This window comes from Haemaphysalis longicornis, unplaced genomic scaffold, assembly GCF_048455015.1.
Source record: "Haemaphysalis longicornis isolate Haplotype H1 unplaced genomic scaffold, Haemaphysalis longicornis Haplotype H1 scaffold_2, whole genome shotgun sequence".
In the NCBI taxonomy this organism is placed as follows: domain Eukaryota; kingdom Metazoa; phylum Arthropoda; class Arachnida; order Ixodida; family Ixodidae; genus Haemaphysalis; species Haemaphysalis longicornis.
Window position 1 is genome coordinate 182,608,958 of NW_027526295.1, and position 23,462 is coordinate 182,632,419.

General features: G+C 47.1%; 1 protein-coding gene across 1 annotated transcript in view; it reads left to right on the plus strand.

Moving 5' to 3' along the window:
• Window positions 1-23,462, plus strand: part of Ck (unconventional myosin-VIIa ck) — a 156,237-nt gene that overhangs the window by 93,763 nt on the left and 39,012 nt on the right. The window contains exons 12-21 of the mRNA XM_077698866.1: window positions 739-949; window positions 1,647-1,889; window positions 2,824-2,961; window positions 4,502-4,747; window positions 6,138-6,317; window positions 8,372-8,467; window positions 11,991-12,113; window positions 14,646-14,753; window positions 17,517-17,648; window positions 19,691-19,762. Of these exons, the coding sequence (XP_077554992.1) occupies window positions 739-949; window positions 1,647-1,889; window positions 2,824-2,961; window positions 4,502-4,747; window positions 6,138-6,317; window positions 8,372-8,467; window positions 11,991-12,113; window positions 14,646-14,753; window positions 17,517-17,648; window positions 19,691-19,762 (1,549 nt within the window). The remainder of the gene's footprint in view (window positions 1-738; window positions 950-1,646; window positions 1,890-2,823; window positions 2,962-4,501; window positions 4,748-6,137; window positions 6,318-8,371; window positions 8,468-11,990; window positions 12,114-14,645; window positions 14,754-17,516; window positions 17,649-19,690; window positions 19,763-23,462) is intronic.

Genomic DNA, 23,462 nt, shown 5'->3' on the forward strand with positions numbered 1-23,462 from the left:
TTGTCAAAAGTGTGATACGTTCTCTTGCAGATATTTTTTGCCTGCCAGTTTTTTGTATAAACTGTATCAATAATCAAGATTGATAACAACTAACCTAAGTGTGGCACACTCTTTTGGATTTTTTTTTTTTTTGCCAGCCAGTTTTTGTATAAACTGTATCAATAGCCAACATTGATAACAACAGACAATAAAATACAAGGTTATCACCGTGCATGAGGCAAGCATTCGGTGCTCTGTTTTAGAAACGCCCATTCTGACCTACTTGGTGCGAACATGTGGTCAGACTGTCCCAGAAAAAAGTCGACATCTTTCTGTTGCGTTACTTTTTTTGTGTAAAATATTTCCTTTTAAAGTTTACTTTCTGTTTTAGTAGGAAAAAGCATTTTCTGATAACCTCCACAATCAGTAAGCATTGATGGTTCGTAATCGTAATCTGCTTACAGAAGCTAAGCATTGCACTAGAGCCGAATAAAAATGCAGAAGAGAATTAGTTACTGCTGCAAAGCCTGGTGTGTGCATAGTCAGAAGTTGTCAGGAAGAAAGGGGGGGGGGGGGGGGGGGGGGGGGGGGGCGGGCCCTCTGCGCACGGATGCTTCATATTCTATTTCTAGCTCTACCACTAAGACACTAAAGTGCAGTGCATCATCCTGGGATACTAATGCGATTCTAGCTTAATGTCAGAACCTCGTTTCCTGCCATAATCGTGGTCCCTTTCCCCATTCCCCATTTGTTATGCAGCTTTGAGCAGTTCTGCATCAACTACGCCAACGAGAATCTGCAGCAGTTCTTTGTGCGGCACATCTTCAAGCTGGAACAGGAGGAGTACAACCTGGAGTGTATCAACTGGCAGCACATTGAGTTTGTGGACAACCAGGAGTGCCTCGACCTCATCGCCGTCAAGCCCATGAACATTATGGCGCTCATCGACGAGGAGAGCAAGTTCCCCAAGGTGGGGGCCTAGCTTTTGTCATGATATTTCAACTAGCTGTCGTTTCATCAGCGCTGGGTGCTTTAGCGGTGGAACCACCACCCCTCCCTTTCTCATTGTAGTGTCTTCTAGGTACAGAGCACATTAGGGGCTCGCCTTGTCGGCGTAGCTCATTCTAACGTCGCGGCATCCCACAGAGGCTTCAAAAGCCAAGCGGTTTATATAGTCATAAGTGTCCGAAACTCGTGAACTGCTGGCGCTTGTCCAACATCTTCCCGTTGTTTAGCGCTAAGAAAACCGCAGGTACATTTGAGGCAAAATATATGTAATTAACCGGCAGCGGCCGCGTTAATTTAGTTAGGAACGCTCGTTGGGTTGGTTTTTAGGATAGTAAGCAAAAAAAAGTGGCAGTGCAACGCCGGCACGTGCGGGAGGAAATGCAAGCACACAAAGAACAGAACTCCCGCTGGCGCAGTTTCAGGCAGGGGGCACGCGAGCACTGCAAAGGCGAGAAATTTGAAATGCATTGAGCAAACCTCCGCTGAATTCATCAGGAGAGGAATAAGACACGGCGGTGAAAACCGTGATGGGTGGTAAGAGTGAGCGGATAACGGCGCCACAGCCCATTATGGCGAATCACTTATCTGCACTTCCAACAGCTTTCTCGTTGAGTGATACGGCTTTAATTGTTTTTCATTCTGTACTAATCCTTGTGCAGGGCACTGATCAGACGCTGTTGAACAAGCTGCACAAGACCCACGGCACCAACAAGAACTATCTGAAGCCCAAGTCGGACATCAACACTGCTTTTGGCCTGAGCCATTTTGCAGGCGTGGTCTTCTACGATGCGCGTGGCTTCCTGGAGAAGAACCGGGACACGTTCAGCGCTGACTTGATCCAGTTGATCCAAGTCAGCAACAACAAGTTTCTCCAGAATCTCTTTGTGAACGACATTGGCATGGTACGTTGGTGCTCGCAGCGACTGGTCTTTCTGCTACCCTATTTACTCTATTCCAACGTGCACCCAATTTCACTGATCAGGTCTGCGAGACTTTTGCGCCTTTTTTTTCGGTGCAAAATGCATAGCAAGCAGGCAGGTTGGAAATGGGGGTGGCCGGTGGGCGATCTGTGCATCTGTTCGAAAAGTGTTCTGAAGCGTATCAGATGGCGCACATTAGACAGTTTTGGTTGAGCGCACGCAGCAGCTCTGCGCGCGCAAGGAACTTGCGAAGGCGCGAGAGCACATGCGCAGTACGTAAGCGGCAGCCGCGCGCTTTGCGTGTGCCCACAAGTTTTGGATTCTTGCGTTGCAGGTTTTGCGGGCTTTGCAGGCCGTGCACGAGGCCCCTCCCATCCTCTTTCCGGCCTTTCTCGCCCGTGAACGAAAGGAACAAAGGAACGGCGTCTCCCCGCAAACTAGTTTACGGCTTCTTCTGGCTAGGTTTACGTCTGGCGCTGGCCGACAACCACATGTTTCGTTCACCAATCTGGCGTTCAGTGGCGCCGCATGACACACAAAGCGCGCATTTCGGCGCTACTGGTTTATACACGCACGTTCTTCGCGAGAACTTCGCTGCGCGGGCTGTGCTGCCCCTATGTGCGCGCGCAACTCTCTGCGTACGCTCAACTAAAACTGTCTATTAGTAATGGGAGGTATTCAAAGTTCTGAAACTTCATACGCCTGTACGTAGCTTGCAATCTCACAAAGCAGGATGAGAACAAAGCTGTTGTTTCACTGGAACAGCAGCAGATAGGGCAGAGATGAAGAGATAAAAGGGGTTTGTCAAGGAATAAGCCACACTGTGTGCCTTGCGTGTCTTTTTGCTTATATCGTGAAAACTTGCTGCTGAAGACCTTCGTAGACGCTGGCGTTTGAATGTACATGACTGTTGCAGGGCACGGACACTCGCAAGAAGACGCCGACACTGAGTGCGCAGTTCAAGAGGTCCCTGGACTCCCTGATGAAGGCGCTCAGCCAGTGCCACCCCTTCTTCATCAGGTGCATCAAGCCCAACGAGAACAAGAAGCCCATGGTGAGCAGTGGAGCCGAGCTTCTCTTCAAATGCTCTTTTGTCACACAAAGTAATGGTATGTTGGGCTCCAAGGAAAGGTTTGTCTGTACGCATGTACCTGACGAGCACATCATCACTGTCCAAACAGTCATCATCACAATCCTTTTGAAGCAGCTACTTGCACATAATGTTGAGATTCAGTGATGCCCTTTGCGCCCTTTAGTTCTTGGAAGTCACCGGAAAGCTTATACAGTGGAACCCTGTTCATACATTTTTCAGCGGACCGGGAAAACAAAACGTAACAACCAGGAAAATGCAGCAGTGAGGAAACCTTCAAAAATGAATGAAAACAGTGTAGCTTTGACTTGCAGCCAAGTATTTCTGTAACTTTGGCTTTCGAACCTTAAAAAACTTGAGAATGTTGGATTGCCGCTTTTTGCAATCGCTGAAAAACATGACGCGTGGCAATGCAAGGTTCCTAGCGATGTCGACTCTTTTCCAAGCTAGCTGCTTGTCTACTGCGTTTAGTACGTCAAGCTTTTCCTCAAGGGAAAGCGCCTCCCATTGTCGCAGCGCCATGAAGACACGACAAAGTTTGCGGTTGCAAGTTAAACAGTGTTCTCAAAGCCTGAAACGCACGATGATGACGAGAGCGCGTGCTATTCTTGCAGTAATGCTTTAATGGCAAACACGCATTTCCGGCATTCTGAAGTGAAACTTCCATTGTAAGCACAGTGATGGTGATGGTAGCATAGAGTGACATAGGGCCATCTAGTGGTGACAAATCGCACCCGTGTGCGGCTTGACGCAGTCAGTTCCGTAGCCAGGCCCAGCCAAGGCTCGTCAAACGTCAAAATGGCGGTCCACGCATGTTGCCCGGGCGGGTTCGGAGTGTCAGATTGCGACGAATGGTCCTGGATCATACTCTGAGCCACGACATAACAGCGAAGATTTTAATACATGGGACTCTATGTGAGCTGCGCCGAGACTAGACAAAAACAACGTAGCAGCCGGGAAAACGCAGCACTGAGGAACGTAAGAGTGGGGTTCTACTGTATCTCTGCACTGCATGTGTGGCCATTTACCCACACAGTAAGAGTACAAAGTTGGTTGGTAAGTGGTCATACAGCTTTCAATTTTTTGTGGTGAGGGAAACGAGTTTTGGCTCATTTGATTTTGGTTTAGTTACCAAAAACTACAAGTGGGGCCGGAATTTTTATGTCAGAGACAAGAGCGGGCAGTACTTATGTGAAAAAAGTGCATGAAAGATGCTCTCAACATATCTATTGTGTACCCACACACATGCAAGATAGTTTTGTACCTTCAGAGAGTGGTGCCAGGGCAACTTTGTGGCACGTAAGCAATGACTTTTCTTTTGTGTGTCAGTGTGAGTGTGCGCGCGCATGCGTGTGTTTGTAAAGTTGGTTTGAAGCATGTCGTTGTACAGAAATCTGAAGAGTGAATGTCAGCCACAGCTGTACTGGCTTGGCTGGTTTCCACTAACCAGCTCCACAGCCTAGGTCCCCAGGAGAGAAACGGGCCAACTTGAAACCTCGCGCAGATGTTTGACCGGGAGCTGTGCTGCAAGCAGCTGCGCTACTCGGGCATGATGGAGACAATCCGCATCCGGCGGGCAGGCTACCCGATCCGGCACACCTTCCGGGAGTTTGTGGAGCGCTACCGCTTCCTCATCCCCGGTGTCGGCCCTGTGCACAAGGTGGACTGCCGGGCGGCCACGGCCCGCATCACGGCCGCCGTGCTGGGAAAGGCCGACTTCCAGATGGGCAAGACTAAGGTCTTCCTCAAGGTGCGTAACCTTGCTGCAGTATGTTTGTGCATTTATCTTGTCCATCGCCCCCCCCGCCCCCCCCTACTTTTCCACCACTTATTTTGTTTTACCTGACTTTGTTCCTTCAAATTCCTTGATTTTTTTTTTTTGCCCTACCACTTACAAGAAAAAAAAACATTAAAATAAAAACAGGACCATATGGTCATTTTGTATGTACGTATCTTGAAAAAAATATATTTCTCTTTCCCCACCTTCCTTCATGCATCTGTTTGTGGAACTGTAATTTTATACACACACACACATATATATATATATATTGATTGATTGATGAATGCCAACAATTCTTAAGGGCATCGTAGCGCGACTCATCAAGCTGCTCCTACAAGAGTCCAGTACATATGCCTGTTTTTTATCTGTGCTGCCATCTCTGCTGCTTTCTTGTATGTAATGAAGCCTACATGCCCTTTAAAACCATTATGGACGGTGATGGTGCAGGTGATGCAAGAAGGGACAAAGATCCCTAATGATGTCGGAGTACAGTATAACCCCCACTAAAACATTCACTGCAGTTCAAGGTGTCGCAGCTTGGCTCATCTGTAACTTTCGTAGTTCAGACTATACTTTGATGACGTGTTTTGCTGGCTTCCTCATTTTGTGTGCACACGTCAATGAACGAAGTGTTAGAGGAGTTTCCCACCATTTTCATTTCTGCGGTCTGCATAATAGGGGATGTCTAAATTTTTAGCAAAAGAAGCACTCGCACTATCAATGGTGATTGTCGTTGCTTCAATCAATAAGACTGACCGTGCTTAAGCCATTTATGCGTCAATTCCTTTTCAGAAAACTAGGCGATTGAGCACTCCTGTATCGTCCATGTCAAGTGAGCTTGTATTCAATATGTAGAATAAATGCACCAGAGTAGTGCACATGGTGTAGCACACTGTGCAGTGTAGACTTTGGCCGATGTGCACAAGCTGGCTGCTTATAGCGTACCATGCTGCATGCAGTTTTACTTAGCTGTGTAGAACATGCTTGCTTGCTCCTTGTGAATTCTCATGCAGTTAACTTTGGGGTCAACGTTTCTAAATGCTATCGTTCAGTGGTTTTGAATTCGCCTATGCTGGCTGCACTCGCTTGCTTCTTCATTTGCAGATCCCATGAGCATTCATTGAGGTTCAAACGTCAGACCTCAGAAAATCTAATTCATGCACAGCATTTTGGTGAAAAGCAGGCAGCCTTCAACCTTGATTTTTTTTTTTAATCTGGTTTTTACAGCAATGTGAAGGTGTCTGTTTGTTATAATGGCATGTATGGCTTTGCTCTAGAATCGTGGTTAGAATTAGACATCTCTCAGTCAGCGGTTGTCACCAAAGTGGGGGTGAGCTTGACGGGAGGGGGACGATTGCAGGATGCTCACGACCTGTTCCTGGAGCAAGAGCGTGACCGGGTGCTGACGCGCAAGATCCTGATCCTGCAGAAGGCCATCCGCGGCTGGTACTACCGGCGGCGCTTCCTCAAGATGCGCAAGAGCACCCTCATCATCCAGCGCTGCTTCCGGGCGTACCTGCAGCGGAAGCGCTTCCTGGCGGTACGCATGCTATTTTGATCTGCAGTCTCCTGCTGCCTTTCCTCTCCCCATTTCCTCTCCCATTCCTCTCCCTTTTGTTTTAAGGCCTTAGATCTCCATGTTTCATGGAATGCATGAGGTGCAGAAAATTGTTGCCGGGTCCAAAAGTGGGGTCAGAATGGCCCATAAAAGGTGAAAGTGTGCAATACGAGGAGCCTGAACTTGAAATCACGTGCCAGGGAAAGGAAGCAGAAGCGCTAGAGGAGGATTAGAGAAGGGCATTGAGAAAAGACCTGCGGCGTGCGCTGGGAAAGGGAAGCAGCAGCACCAAAGGAGGGTAGGCCGCTGCCGCACTCGAGAGACAAAGGTACCGGCGGGGGAGAACAGGATGCTCCTGGCAATGGCTAGCAAGCGGAACGAGCTTCACAAATTGCTGTCCAGGAGGCTGGTTGAGTGAAGGCAGGCACGGCCGCAGGGATCTACACGAGGTCCAACTAGGCTTTTGCCTTTCTTCTTAGACAGTTCTAAGCATTCCTCGTAATTTGTGAAGCTAATACAAACATGTTCAAAAGTTCACCAAGTATGAAAGTAGGGGGTCAAATAATTTTCTCTTTTATGTGCGACAGTCGGTCAGTCAGTTTATACATGTTCAGTGCAAAAGTTCAATATGGTTTACTGCACGGAAGTTGCACGTGAGCTGCGAAGCACGCTGTAATGGGGAGGTGCCAAGAATGCAACCCGTGGTTGCACTATGGCTCAATACTGCAACGTCTTGTTCACTCAGCCACCGCGATGGGTTTGTTTGAAAGGGATTTTTCTCTACTCCAAGTGTACTGAAGACTTGTGGGATGCCTGTTAAATAGAGGCTGCATAACTGCGGTGGTTGATTGGCTGTTCACTGGCACAAAAAAATTTAATGGTTGTCTCGCATTTATAGCATACAAACTTGCTGGTTGCGTTCATTCTAAACTCACAGCCAGGTCAATGGTTCAATGCAGAGCGGTTCACAGTTTGTTGTGCACAGAATAGCTTTGACCTTGCTAGAAGTTTGATAACGGTGTAGACACAGCCAGCGTGTTCACTTCTGCCCATCATAGAAAGAACATTGCCCTCACCTTTAGCTACAAAATTAGTACTGAGTTACCATGAAAACCTCAATTTTTGTTGCATTTTGATGTTCTTGTTAATAGAAAGTAAATTTTGACATAAAATATATTTTCTTCCATCTTTCCTTAGCTGTTTTGGAGCGGCTAAGCCAACAAAGAGATCTATGTGCATGTTTCATTGATATGTCACCTTCTTAGTTTTAAGAACAGTGCGCTTGTGCACATTTGGTTTAAAAATGTGCACAAGACGACAAACAGCGCCGCGTGTTTGTCGTCTACTCTACGTCCTGTCCTTTGCGCTGTTTCTTACATTTTTAAACATGCACCAACCAGCCCACTTGCTCCCCCTTCTAAAAAAAGCACAATTGGTTATGTCCCCGCGTGGCTTCCTTTTTAAGTGCAGAGCACTTTAGGGCCACAGCTTGTCGTAGCTCGCTCACTGGACCCAAATAGAGCCGACGTTCCGGCGGGGCCACTGACGTCGCGGCGTAACCCGGTGGCTCCGAAAGCCAGGCAGTTTATATAGTTATAAGCGTTCGAAACCCCTTGTTTAGCACAAAGAAAACTGTAGGCAGATTTGAGGCAAAATATACGTATATAACCGGCAGCGCCCGCGTTCATTTAGTTAGGTACGCCCGTTGGGTTGGTTTTTACGGTAGTAAGTGAAAAAAAGTGGCAGTGCAACGCCGGCATGTGCGGGAGGAAAAGCAAGCACAGAAAGAACAGAACTCCCGCTGGTGCAGTTTCAGGCAGGGGGCGCGCAAGCACTGCGAAGGTGGGAAATTTGAATTGCATTGGGTGGTAGCAGTGAGCGGATAACGGCGCTACAGCCCATTATGGTGAATCACTGCTCTGCACTTCCAACAGCTTTCGCATTGAGTGGAACGGCTTTAATTTTTAAAATTGAATTTCCAGGGACTGTGGTGTTCATTTTTCTCTCCCTCTCTCCTTCTTCACCCTCTCTTGCAGATGCGCACTGGCTACCAGCGTCTGCAGGCGCTCATCCGCTCCCGCATCCTGTCGCATCGATTCAAGCACCTGCGGGGCCACAATGTTGCACTACAGGTCGCTCCATCTTCTTCAAATGCACTCTACTCTGATGGCCCAAGGCCTGCTCGTTGTAGTTGAGTTCAATTCCTCATGAATCTGCTGTGTTCGAGCAGAAGTTACATCCGTTTGAATTTCAGGCTTGAAAAGTGGAAAATGGAAATACTGGTTTTGTATTTCAAACATAAACTGCAAACGGTCATAACTTCTGCTCCAACACAGATAGAATGGTGATGTTAGTCGTATTGCCCTCCTTAACTTGTGATCAGTTCTCGGGCGCCATGTTCAGCTGCATCTGTGGTGCAGCTTACTCACAGGAGGTGTCACAAAATTAAATCTAAAAATTTGGATACATTTGAAAATACAGTCGAATCCCGCTACAACGAAATTGACGGGACGTGCGAAAAATTTCGTTGAAGCGAAAATTCGTTCAGGCGAAATCTGCCGCAACACACCACGGAAAGGCCAGAAAAATAGCCCCGTATGCTTCCGCATCATTGGCAGCATAATACAATGTTTAGAAAAAGGAGTGACGCGCAATAACGTCATGTTTATTCAGATAACAAACATACCAATGGTTATCTGTTCTTTCACTGCACGCGAAGAACGCGTTGCGGAGTGGGGTGAAGAAATGCAGGCGCAAAACGTATTGCTGTACAACAAGGCGTGTCCACCGAGCTGATTACTTGCAGATAGCTGCTAGGCCGTCGGAAGCCCCCCTCTCACTTGTAGCAGGAGCAGTGCCGTTATCTTATCATCTGACACGGCGCGGCAGCTACTGACCTTGGCAGGTTAGACGCGCGCGCTTGCATTTAACACAACTGCGCGCTCATGACTAAGATAGGATGACTTGGCTTCAAGACCAAACACGCAAACATGATTTTTGCTCTTGGCTATTAAGAATGGTAGAAGGAAAACGGCAAGGACAGCTGCTCACAACGCATACATGACGGCGCCGCGCCAGCAGCGGAGCACCAGGAGCACATTTGTGCGATTTCAACTGGATACGGATTGGCTGTAGCTCCGGCTTGGCGAACCGGGCCTGCGCCGGCCTGCGCGCCTCATGGCTGCGCCTCACGTAAAGACGGCCAGCCACATCGTTATCACCATCAAACAATGGCGTCCGCCTATGAGTTTTTTTTTTTTTTTTGTGGCGGTGTGGCCGCACCGCGCATGTTTTCGGTGAAACTAAGCGTCCTGAATGTATAAAAAGTTACAGATAGCTGGCGCTATGCTTATTTTATTGTAAAATAATTGTTCAAACCCAGCCCAAATCATCGAAAATTTCGTTGAAGCGAAAGCAAGCCTGACAAATGGTTCGTTGTGGCGAGGACTTTGTTGCATGGACTTCTATGGCTGGCTGACGGGGAATTGGAAATATTTCGTTGAAGCGGAAATTTCGTTGAAGCGGCGTTCGTTGTAGCGGGGTTCGACTGTAGTTGTTTTACACAAGAAACAGAATTCATATCTACAATCACAATGAAAAACTATAAATGTCCCCCACTTGTCATCATCACAACTCTAAGAATGAAGATTTTTATTTAAGATTGCCTTCCCCCTTTGGCCAGAATGAGAGGGATTTTGAAAGGTAATGAACTTTCAAAAATGAGAATGACACTACAGAAATTGGCACATGGTTTAGTATTCTAGCAATGCAGCATGCCCTACTTTAAGCGCATACCCTAAAGCAATCATGTATATTTGTAAATTTTTAGGTATAATTTTGCTAGATATATTACTGTATTTATTCACGTAATCCTCACACTTTTTTTCCTGAAAAATCAGTGTGGAGAAGGGAGTGCAATAATTATGCGGGGAAAAATATTTTGAGGGGTAAAAACGAGCTTAAATGAGGTTTGAATAGGTATTATACATAACCAAGCCGTTTCCAAGCAGGGCTTACCGTTGTAATAAAAGTACAGAGTTGGCATAGGCCTGAAGCACAAAAGTTTATTCATTGCAGCCAGCCGCCGTCCACCTTCACCACCCAAACGGGAACAGTCCTAGTCCGAGTCAGTGCTGCTAACATCACTGGCCATTGTCTCGTTGTCTCCTCCGGATTATATGTCGCTTTCAGAGGCCTCGTCTCCATCCCACACCAAGTGGTCTTCACTCGCATCCAGGGCATTCAATGTGCCAATCTTCTCTAGGCTCTTGACGACGATGTCTGCGGCGATCATTCCCCACAATTCCGATATCCAGCTGCATAGCATCTCCACCGATGGTCTTCTTATTGCCGGCCGGCGTCGGAGCGTGCTTGCAATCTACTCTGCATGCAGCGTTTGAATGTTATCTTTGAACATCTTGTTCAAAGACGCGTTCAAAGGCTGGAGCATGGAAGTTAAGCCACCTAGAATGACAGCCAGCTCAGTGCGCAGCTCCTTTAACTTTGTGCTTGTTGGTAGCCTTCAGTTCCTTGTGTTGCCGTCTCCAGTAGCGCACGCTAAACTTGTAGACGCCGAAGGGCCTATTTGCGGTACAGTTGCCACACTATAGTGCATTCGATAGCTTTCAAGCTGAAAGCGGCTGTATAACTGGCGTACCGCCCCATGGCGAAGCTGCACCGAAACCAGCACTGAGCAAAGCGACGAAAAACTTCTCAAAATGGTGGAAAGCAAGCTCTCGACTGCTACTCTTCCAATGAAGGGATGACCGGACACTGCGCGAACGCTGCCTAGTAGAGCGCATGCAAAACCAGCCCAACAACAGGGTGAATGGCGGTTGAGAGATGGTGCTATACTGTCATGTGCCTGGCGCGCCTGCATACACCGCGCGCTCCGCCGAACGGAGTGGGGCGAGTGCGTGCATCATGCGGGTTTCACGAGCAGACGACTTTCACCGTTGCAATTTTGGGGGTGTGAGGATTATGCGACGAAGCAAGACAATCCAAGTGGTGGCAATTCACATTAGGGGTGCGAGCATTACGCGAGTGTGAGGACTATGCGAGTAAATACGGTATATATTTATGCTCTTTAGAGCATATGTTCCTGACAAAGCTTACAGTTCTAGTAAGTGGATGATAGAAGTCTAAGAAGCTGCAGTTTAACCTGTTCACTCGGTGATATGAATTGCTGTTAGCCCCTGTTATATGTGTCAGGGAGGGATGATCATGTGCACGTTTGTTTCATTTTTCATCAGAGCTGTGCTGTATAAAGCGCACATTCGATGGCAATTTTTTTTTAAATTGTCTTCACTAATCAAATATTTACACCTGGATTTTTTGTCAGCAAGAACAGAAATAAAGAAAGAGAAGTTTGCTATATCTGTCATTTGGGACACTGTTTAATAGTTACTCGTTGCAAAAGCCAGACAAAATGAACACACGTGCATGCAATTTGGTCATTACCAGTGCAAAAGTGGCAGCAACAGAGTTGATTTAGTAAAAAATATTGTACATAAAAACGGCGGTGAAGTTGCGGTGCATCGTTGCCAGAGGATGTGGCACAGATGAAAGTTCGAGAGCAGCATGTGTTTCAGCAGTCCTTGTAGTGCATCCTGCTCACTGTTGCCCCTCTCTCACTGCCCTGCTGCTGGTCGACAGGCCCGCTGCCGGGGCTTTGTGGTGCGCCGTGAGTACCAGAAGAAGCTTGCTGCCGTGGTCAAGATCCAGGCCTTTGTTCGAAGGATCATCGCCCAGAAGAACTATCAGAGGTTGAAGATCGAGGTGAGGGGGGGGAAGCCGGGGAAAGTTCTGGTATGCGGAGCAGCGGAATGTTGTACAGGAAGGTGGACCTTAATACTGTAGATTGTCTCTTAGGGAAAACGCAGCCATCGTCCTGCTGTTATTTCTTATTTCATGCATCGTACCCCATCTTTCTTTTCCTTCTTATTTTTACCCGGAGCTTTTTGGAAGCACCGTTAAGGAGTCCTTGCAGTCGTTGCATTTGTGCCTCGTTGCCACTGCCTTTGTGCATGCTAAGCCGCCACAGTGGAACTTCCGGATGTGATTCCTTTCTTTTTCACTTTGTTATTTTGAAATTATGCATATTTTTATGGTGCGATTTAAAGGGAGCGTGCCGACAAAACACAAGTTTGGTTCATTCAAAAGATTGCCTCGTTAAAATCATACTGACACCACTTTTAATGTAAACTTCTCTCAAATAAGGTGTATAATTAGGAATAAAGGGAATGACCATGCAATTCACTAGCTCGTCATCCATACTGGAACATACGACATAATATGCACAGCTTTGCGATTGTCTGAGGCCGGCAAATGCAAGCGCAAATTAGGCAGGGCTTATATGCTTGCAGGACGAGTTATTTTCACTTAAATGCAATGCATATTCATTTTATAGCAGCAAGAATGGTGGGGTAAACAATGGAAGTCGCGAAAGTACACATAAACATAAAAGTACCAGTGTGTACTGCTGTTGACACTGCGCGCACTATGCTTGTCATAGCTGCACAGCCGTCCGGCACTATGGGGTTGTCTCACACGACACTGGGTGATTGGTGTAAACGACATTGTCTTATGTGACCCTGTTTGTTTAGAATACCCCATGTTTCACGAAACAATTACGATCTACCATAACAAAAACAAGCCATGTGCAAATACGGTCAGAAGCAAAGCAAAGGCGGACACCGGTCCGGCACAGTATGGTAGTACCACCTAGGAGGACTGACGGTAAAGAAGGCTCCGCAGTCCACTGCAGACTAACCTGCGTTCTAGCGTTCGCTTGAAGACCTGTCCTTGTTACATCATCACAGACGTCGCGAGACACACGATTTGGCAGGAGAATCAAAATTTTAACCTAAACTGATTAATTTCTCAGTGAATAAACCGTCATTTGCTGCCGGACAAGCGCAGGGGGCACTATAAAACACCAAATCCTTCTAATAAAACAAACGTATTTTGTCTGCATGGCTGGCTTCTTTAAAAGACTTGACATTTCTGCAAAATCTCAAGAAATGCTCATGAAGGCCTTCATTATCGCCTTAGCTACCCTGCCTTGCATTTATCTTTTCGAAAATATCTGAAACTGTGGAAATCATTGCGGGATGCAATGAATTGCATTTTCTTTGCAAGCACTAGGGGGCGGGGATTGGACTATTTAACCAATTTGTGCCAGATGGAAAAAAGAGTAACCAGATTTTTATGAAAATTGTTGGTGCAAATTATTATCTGCACCTGATTTTGAATCGTAAGGTTCTGTCTGCTAAATATTCTCTGAGGTCGGTAATATGGAACAGTGCTTAATACTTCGTTAAAGTGGAAATTTTATTTTACACAGTTTGCTTTTGTGGGACCAGGTTTCAGCCGTGTCAGAATTGTAGACATTCGGCCGTGTACAACCTGATTTGATTTGATTACGAGGTTTAAGGCGCCGACACTACACAGGTCATGCGGCACTCCATAGTGGAGGGCGCCGGATTAATTTTGACCACCTGGGGATTTTTAACACGCACCAAAATCTCGTACACACGGGTGTTTTCACTTTTCACCTCCATCAGAAAAGTGGTCGCCCTGGCTGGGAATCGAACGTGGGACCTTGGGCTCAGCAGCGCAACGCTTTAGCCACATAGCCACCGCGGTGGGTCCTGTATCGAAACCTAAGCCAAATACTTGTGCAATACGTTGAACTGCTGAGTTACCTATGCTTACTCTGGAAGACAGAAAATAGGGATTTTGTGCTATCTGAAACGACTGTCATCTTAGAGGTCACCTAGAACAAAATCTTCATATTCGCATTGGCTACTGAGCAAATTTTTTATGCAGGCTTTCAGGAAAACTATGTTAGACTGGCCATTGTGCATTTTAGTGGTCTATTGTGAAAGTAATTGTCAGGAGATATTGCTAACCTGTTTATGCAACCACACTTGTTATGCAAGGCAGAAATCAGCATCTTGCTAGTGGGAATGAAGTGAAAAGAAAAAAATTTCTAACGCTCTTGCAGGACTCATATTTCCTGTTGCAAATTAAGATAACAAGTGTGCCATACAACCTTTCAGCCTAAGCAAATGACAGAACAGTGGGGAAAACATATAGTCCTTTGCTGTATGGCCTACGCACCGGTTTTTTTTTGCTTTATCTTTAACAGATTTTTATCTTTTTGTTTTAGTTTTATCTTTAACATTTATCTTTAAATGGCTATGTTCAAAACATAGAGTGGCTTCCCTTGTATGCATTCTTGTCTTGTGGGAGTGTTGTTGTTATTTCTCGCTCATCGGCCATGGCTTTCCCCATGGGTGCACGCAGCAACAACACGTGCTCGAAGCAATGCGGCTGCGGGAGCAGGAGGAAGCCATGCTGAAGAAGCAGATGAACCCCAAGAAGGCTCGCGAGATCGCTGAACAGAAGTTCAGGGTAAGCTTTTTTTTCTTCTTTATTCTTTTCCCCGTAATGTTTTTTCTATGCACTGCTGTGAACTAGTATGCCTGTATGCTTCGTGTAGCCACTTTAAGACTCAGACTGCAAGGCCACCAAAGAGACTGTAAGTAACTGGCAGCGATTGCTCACAGGCAGCAGGGATCGATCTCGCCTGCTTACAAAATTCTCCCCGCCTTACTGCAAGGCCACCAAAGGGAGTTAAGTAACTGGCGGCGATTGCTCACAGGCAGCAGGGATCGATCTCGCCTGCTTACAAAATTCTCCCCGCCTTACTGCAAGGCCACCAAAGGGACTGTAAGTAACTGGCAGCGATTGCTCACAGGCAGCAGGGATCGATCTCGCCTGCTTACAAAATTCTCCCCGCCTTACTGTAAGGCCACCAAAGGGACTGTAAGTAACTGGCAGCGATTGCTCACAGGCAACAGGGATCGATCTCGCCTGCTTACAAAATTCACCCCTCCTCTTTTTTCTTTTCTTTCCTTTTTTCCTTTTATTACAGGGGCTAAGCCTTGCCAGATAGCCAGAGAAAGCTCGGTTAGAGTTAAGGCACATTCCCACTGGCGATTTGTCTCGTCGCGCGACGGCGCGAGTCGCGCGATGAGGCCTTGAGGTGGTGTTCGCACTTGCGATGAGCGATGATGCGACTGCGTTCAGCGCAGCTGCTTCCCGACTTGTACATACGACCTCGTTGGTGCGTCAACCATTCGAAGTCAAAGAATACGCGACAAAAACAGGTAGAAATCAAACTAAAACACATGCTACTAACCTGGAGCAATGCCGAAAGCATTTGCGGGTTGCGGGAGGAGCAGAAAATAACAAACTCACGAAGGCTCTTTTCAACATATTATTGCACGAAGAAATGCACACGCTTGCTTTCACGCCACAACACCCGCATCACGGCCCACAAAAGTCGCTTCTTTTCACAGGCGCAACGTTCTGACGCCTCCGAACTCTACGCGTGTTTACCAGTCGCCGATAGACGAAGAGGCTGCAAGTCAACCTACCGTCTCGCTGTCCACCTAGCTCTATTTACAATCCATACACGCTTCTCCACACTGATGAGTTCCACGCTATTCGTTGATTAGTGCACGCGTACGCTGAAGCCACTGACCAAAGAACCGATGCACACGGGAAGTTGCTTGCCGGCCCGACCCGGGCGGGTACAGCGATAGCGGGCCAAGCGCCTGGCCGAGCGAGCTGAGCCAGCGGCGGTGGCGGCGCTCGCCCGCCCGCCCACAGCGTTTGCATACCGGATGTAAAGAAACGTTTCGTTTCCGGCTACGTCAGCCTACTCCGTGGCCATGATTGGCTTACCGGTTTTGCGGGGCCGTCGCGCGACGAGGGAATTCGGACCGGGAGCGATCTGCTCCGCCGTCGCAAAACTCCGAAAAGCGACGGCCGGCTCGTCGCTTTGCGACGTCGCTTTTCGACGCGCGACGAGGCGCATCGCCAGTGGGAATGTGCCTTTAAGGGGGACACTGGTCTTAAAACAAGTTCTTTTAATTTTCAAGTAAACTTTGTGAAACTTGTCAGTCTTGATGCTTTTTCCCCACTGATTTTGGATATGCCATTATTTTTTCAGTTGGTCAATTAGTTACCAAGATAATTAGAGATAATTTGCCATTTTTGGCCACACAACAGACAAAACAGTGTTGGTCATAAAACTGTAATCTTTATACTTTCCAATACTATGAACCCTGGTGAATGCAATAATCGAAGCAGTTTGTTTATGCATCGCTTGGAACTAATTTTACAGCTCAATAAACTTCGGTGTTTGAAATGGGCACTCAAAATGGTTCCTTGCCACTGGTGCCACCAAAGTTTAATGAGCTGTAAAATTAGTTCCAAGCAATGCATCAAAAAACTGCTTCCATTATTGCATTCACCAGGGTTCGTAGTATTGGAAAATATAAAGATTACAGTTTTATGACTAACACTGTTTGTCTGTTGTGTGGCCAAAAATGGCTAATTATCTCTAACTATCTGGGTAACTAATTGACCAACTGAAAAAGTAATGGCATATCCAAAATCAGTAAAAGCAACAAGACTGACAAGTTTCACAAAGTTTACTTGAAAATTAAAGTTTTAAATCCAGTGTCCCCCTTTAAAATAAGGTGTAGAGGGCAGTTTTTTTTTACTCCTCTTGAAGAAAGATCATATTCGTTCTGTCAAGCAGTGTTGTCTTTCCGGTGACATTCTTTGGGAAATGCTTTATTTTTTACCTGTTATTTATTGGTGTTTAACGGTTTACTGCTTTATACGGCTTAATAGTTTAATGCTAAGGTATATCATGATTACGGTTATGCATAGAAAAAGATCGGTGTGGTACCTTCGCCTTTCCCACAAAATCAAATTCTCTTCCCATCCGAATAAAACTACGGCCAGTCCGAATCTCAAAATTTGTGACCATCTGTGCTTGCACATTGTCCATGCACCTGCTCTGACTGTACCAGTTGCCGTCCTTACCGAAGCGATCCCCTTCCCCAGGTCTTGGTGAGGTGTTGAGAGGAATCGTTCAGCTGTTAATTAATAAAGGGGCGTGGAGTTTACTGACTACATTCGAGGCATTCTCAATGCCTTTAGACTCAATGCACCAGACGAGTAATGGCCGACTGTATTTCCTTTGACGTAGTAGATCTTTTGCTTCACGTGGATGCTGTTTTGAGATGAAGCGCCCTGCTTCCTTCTCCTATAATCGCGACCTGTAACACCATTTTTCCTGTCCCTGCCTCCTCTCAGGAGCGGCTGCAGGAGCTGCACATTCGCCAGCAGGAGGAGGACGTGCTCATCAGGCGCAACATTGAGCAGAAGATGGCCGTCATCAAGGACGCCGCCAGCCGGCAGGACGAGCCCCTGGACGACTCCAAGCTGGTCAGTGCTTGATCGTCTCTTTCCTGCCCTCAAAGCTACAACTAAAGAGCAAGCACCAGTTTTAAGGCCTGTGTTGGCAAATTCTGGCGCCGGGAACAGAAGTGTACCTACCATTCCCGGCCACAGCAGTTGTCCGATGACGCAGAATGTGCCACAAAATGTGAAAATGGGTATTGCTGCCCCGTACATTTGTCCACTATATGGCTTGAAGTGGCACAGAGAGTGAATGGTGAAATGGAATTTGCAGAGCATGATTGAGCGTTCTTGAGAAGAAAAAGCAGTTGCCTCTAAATGTAAAATGGAAGTGTCTAGCAATTCTTCTTGAACGCATTTTTAAAAAAATTTTCAAACTGGCTGTCTTGCGGGTGAAAGTGGTAAGCTTTATTTCTGTTTCAGGGATAGTAGGGGTACCATCCATTTCTACTGCCTTACACACATGCACATGCACACGCACACATGAACACAGAGAGAGAGAGAGAGAGAGAGAGAGAGTAAGAGGAGGAAGCAACTTGGGGACCAAGACAGCCGTCGAACCTATCATTTATTTTTTCCACACCTTCTCCTATGTGGCCACTTCTCACAGTGTTCTAGTACTCAGTTGTGTGACGTACACTACTGTATTACAAAACAACTGGGAAGAAAATAGGAGAGAAAAGTGCCACCTGTAACTTTTAAGTGCAGAGCACTTAGGGCCACGCCTTGTCGTCGTAGCTCGCTCACTGGACCCAAGTAGAGCCAGCGTTCCATCGTAGCCCCTATTGTCGCAGCGTAACCCAGTGGCTTCAAAAGCCAAGCAGTTTATATAGTCATAAGGGTTCGAAACTCGTGAACCGCTGGCGCTTGTCATACATCTCCCCGTTGTTTAGCGCAAAGAAAACTGTAGGCACATTTGAGGCAAAATATACGTATATAACCGGCAGCGCCCGCGTTCACTTAGTTGGGAACGCTCGTTGGGTTGGTTTTTACGGTAGTAAGTGAAAAAAAGTGGCCGTGCAACGCCGGCACATGTGGGAGGAAAATCAAGCACAAAAAGAACAGAACCCCCGCTGGCGCAGTGTCAGGCAGGGGGTGTGCGAGCACTGTGAAGGTGGGAAATTTGATTTGCATTGGATGGTAGCTGTGAGTGGATAACGGCGCTACAGCCCATTATGGCGCATCACTGCTCTGCACTTTCGACTGCTTTCACATTGAGTGGAACGGCTTTAATTTTTTAAACACAGCATTGTTTGTTGTGCGGAGAGGACAGCGGAGTGGGTCAGAGAGCAAACTGGTGTTAAAGACATATTAGTAGAAATTAAGAAGAAGAAATGGACGTGGGCAGGGCATGTAATGCGAAGGCAAGATAACCGCTGGTCATTAAGGGTAACAGAGTGGATCCCTAGAGAAGGCAAGCGTTGCAGGGGGCGGCAGAAAGTTAGATGGGCAGATGAGATCAAGAAGTTTGCGGGGATAAATTGGTCACAGTTGGCACAGGACCGAGGTAATTGGAGAATAATGGGAGAGGCCTTTGCCCTGCAGTGGGCGTAGATAGGCTGGTGATGATGATGATGTTTGTTGTGGGACAGAGGCAATCCTGTAAAGCTAAAGGCTGAAAAAACAAAAGGTTTTTAGCCCTTACCCTTTCTTCATTAACTTTTTCTTAACTGCATGATCAAATGAAACGGAGAGTAAAAAGGAGCCACTGATTTTCTCAATTCTTTGTTAAACAGACGAATGCAGTGTAGGCATCTTGCACAATGCTGTTCTTACGGAGGCCAAGGTTAATGCAACTCAGTGCCAACTAGTGGTGTTGAGTTTGGGAATTGGATTGAATGACAGGTTAATCCCCCTATTTTTTCTATTTGTGCAGAGAAATGTGAAACAGCCCTTTTTTGTCTATCTTTTCAAGCTTTCGTGTCCCTATTTTATTTGTTGTCTCGTTGCAACATAGCAGGACTAAGTTATTTTGAATAACTTAGTCCTGCTATGGTGTAACCAGAGTTGTTAAACAGAGTGAGAGTTGCAGAGGAGTAACCTGTGTTTTTCTCTTCTTCCTTTTCAAGGTTGATGTCATATTTGACTTCTTGCCCCGATCGGAGTCCGTCAATGACCAAGTAGCCCCATCAGCGTTCAAGGTAATGGTTTTGGCTTCTGCATGGCAGGTTTTCATAGCACTTCTTGTGCGGTTGTGAATCATTCCTAGTGTTTGGTTTACTAACTATATGCAAGTTTTTTTTACCGCAAACCGCAGCCCTTTTATGCTGCTGCCTTTAAACAGGCCCAACGTTATTTGCAGTAAAACAGTGAAAAGAATATTTCCAAGAGTTGACCCCTGAACCCAATTTTTGTTGCTTCATCTCACAAACACTTGCTTTTCTTTCCTTTTTATCACTGCTCCTGACTGCTCATGTACCGTAAATAGGTCACATACTTTCAGACAATGTCGTTTTCAGTTTCAAAAAAGACAGTCGCAAGCACACTGCTTGCTTCATTGAGCTGGTGACATCAGAGGGATTTGTTTCACTGAGCCCCGTGCCCGTGTCAAAAAAAAAAAAAGGGGGCGGTTGACGGAAGCCGGTCTGTCAGGAGCGAGAGGCGCATCAATTAGAGGATGTGGGGGCAGCCATGCATGGAATGGGGTCTGGTGAGGGAAACAGAATGTTTGCCCGCTGTTCCGTGACCGTTTGAAGTGAGAGGGGCGGGGGGGGGGGGGAGGACCTGTGGAGCAGCAGTATGTGCACACAGCCGATCGTTTATGGCTTCGACGCAATCGGTGGTGCAATGAGCTGGCCTCATGGCTGGAGCCCAGAATAGCAGGTTTGTTCTGTATTCGTACGTGTGCGTCGACGGTGGCGCCTCGTACGCGGAGCGCCTGATTCATGTGAGACGGTTACGTGTGGGCAAGTGCCAATGTGGAGGTCAAGTGTGGTTGGGTGAGAAGGTGTACTGCTGGACCCAGTGCTGGGGTCCCCGGGCATGCGAGGCACTGGTGAGTTGTGCCTTGAATTGGTCCCCCTTTCCTGGGATCAAGGGAAGGTCGCGGGTGGGATGAATTGCAAATGGGCATTGGCAGAGGCGTCGCTGTTCGCAACTGTGGCTTGCTGCTGCGCTTTCAGGTAGGCGCTTGGTTTTGCGCTACTGCAGTTGGAGTCCTTTGGTGTTTGCACAAAGCCTGGCTGGCTTTCACCATAGAGTTTAATAGTTTCATAGTAATATATGGTGGAGAGAAAATTGATGCTCAAGTGCTGTGCCGTCACGGAGGCTGCCATGATAGTCGTAGGCATTTCGCTATAACTTGGCCTGGCTTGCAACATGGGTTCTTGTCAAAAGAAACAACAAAGGCAACATTTCTTTTTGTTTGTCTAGCATGAAGTTTTTAAAAAGTCTTTGATAAATAAATATTTCGAGAGCTTCATTTCAGTCTTGGGAAAAAAAAAAAAAACTTTCGATAGCTCTTTAACAATGTCATGGTTTTCACAGCCACGCGCAAATTTTGAGCTTGTTCATAAGCCATGCCAAATAAAAATACAACGCAGGGTGTCTAGCGACCGGGAAAACCGGGAAAAGTCAGGGAATTTTGCGCCACCGGGAAAAGTCAGGGAATTGTCAGGGAATTTTTCAATCAAGTAGTACCAGTCAGGGAAAACCACGTCGGGGCCTGCCCACAGTTTCAGAATAGGGGAAACCAGTGTTGGGGGCCCCCAAGAAGTTACCGAACGCAACACGTTCGCGCGCGACGAAAACGTAAACCGCATGAAACGTTTTCTGGTTTTTCTGCAAGCAAAAACGCACCGCGCACGCCTGAGGCGCGCTGACGCCGCCGCGACAACCACCTGCGCGGTGCGCGCCGAGCGGCAGGCGCCGGCAACATGGCGGCTGCACCCTGCACCGGCCGCGGAGTAGTGCGGTAGCTCCAACGACCGCTTCTAACCGCTCTTTAAAATGCTACTCAAGGCACAAACGCACTTGTTTGTGCAGGAAATGAGCCACGCACGAAATCGTCGACGCGACCGTGAAAATACCCCGCACGAATGGCGCGCAGAAACTCGCCATGCGGTTCACGCAGCTCACAGCTGGCTTAGGTTGCTGGTTGCACTTGCGCAGAGGGGCGATGTAGGTGGTGCCCAAATCGCACGCACAACGCGCTTTTTTTTTTCCAGCGAATTTCAAGAGTCAGCGCTTTTTTGAAGAGCTAATCTTGAAAGAACTTCATTCTTATGACATCGGAAGCCAGAATCACCTAATCAAAAAGGAACATGACGTGGTTTTCTGCTCGCGAAAATGCGCCGCGCACGTCACAGACGCTCTGACGCTGCCGCGGAACCGCCTGCACGCTGCGCGCGGTGCCGCCGGCAGCGGAAACATGGCGGTGGCTTCGACCGCGAACTGGTGACGGGAGATCGAGCGACCGCTTCTAAGCGCTCTCTAAAATGCCACACAAGGCACGCACGAAGTTGCTTGTGAAGTAAAGGAGCTTATAATGTGGGCGAAAACGGTACTATGAAACATCATCCGCGCCGTTAGTGTTAGCGCCCATGCAATACCTGCCGGGGTTACGTAAGCCTAAACATCTCTTGCGGGCCCATCCGGCTGTCTTGAGAGCTTCAAAATTGCCACCATGAGGCGTGCGGCTCTCCATTGGCGGAAGTCGGCAGGCTCCTCCCACTTCCTCGCGCGACGCGCGTCATTTTCTGAGCGAGGCAGAAGCTGCCGCGCGCGCGAATCGTCGACGCGTGCGTGAAAAAATCGCACGCGCAACGCCGACGCGCCCGAGTCGCGTGCAAAAACGCACCATGCGGTTCACGTTGCATGTCGAGCCAGGACAATAAAAAAAAAAAAAGCAAAAGGTGCTCGCTGAAGCGCAACTTGAAGCTTCTATCCCGCAAGATGAAATAAACTCTCTGAAGCCGTAACAGAAGGCAAGCAAACCTCAAACTGAAGTTAATGTGTTTTGTATATGCTTTTTATATGCTTCATAGACCATTTCCACAGAATGGCGCCTGTTGTATAAGTCAGGGAATTTTGTTTAAAATGGTCATGGAAAACATGGAAAAGTCAGGGAAATTGAATTAGGCAATTTGCTAGACACCCTGCAACGGTTCTTTGCAGTCCACAGCACCACACTTATTGAAGCACAACTTGCCTAAACACTAGAGCCATTTTTTCATCTAGTATATATTAGTATGAAACTCTGTGGCTGTCACGTACCACGCAGCTACAGTAGGTCGTGAGGTTATTATGAGGTGGAAAACAAAGTTTGACTCTGTGTTTAGTATTGTGTATGCTGTATTTTGCATATTCATGAAATGTAAACATCAGCTGGGAGAACAATAGAAACAAACTAAACCTAATCATGGCTTTGGGCTAGACAACTATCTCATGAATGGAGTCAATTGATTATCAGTTTTTATGCTTTCATAGAGAATCCAAGCCCTATAAGTTAGTAACACTGATGTGCTTCCTTTGTAGTAGTTTGTGATACCGAAGCTAGGAAATGGTTCTGCCTTTACTTGCGAGAAAAAAAAAAAAAAGTCTGTTGTCAAGCTGCCCACACCCTTTGGCCTTCGGTGTTAGGGTAAGCCAAGTTGAAATGTATTGGTTAGGGGCCCGTTTGTGTCTCGAACTACTATTTCTTAGCTCTTTAGCCTTGAAAGATGAGATGCGCCCATCTATGCATTTGCTACTGACAGCTGGTGCACGTGACTCTCTATTTGCCAGCAGCTTACTGCAATGCACACTTTTACTCTTACACCCTTTTGCAGCAGGCGTGTCATTTTGACACGACATTCGGAAAATGGCACAAGCTCTAAATTCAAAGGAACCTGGAGAACTATT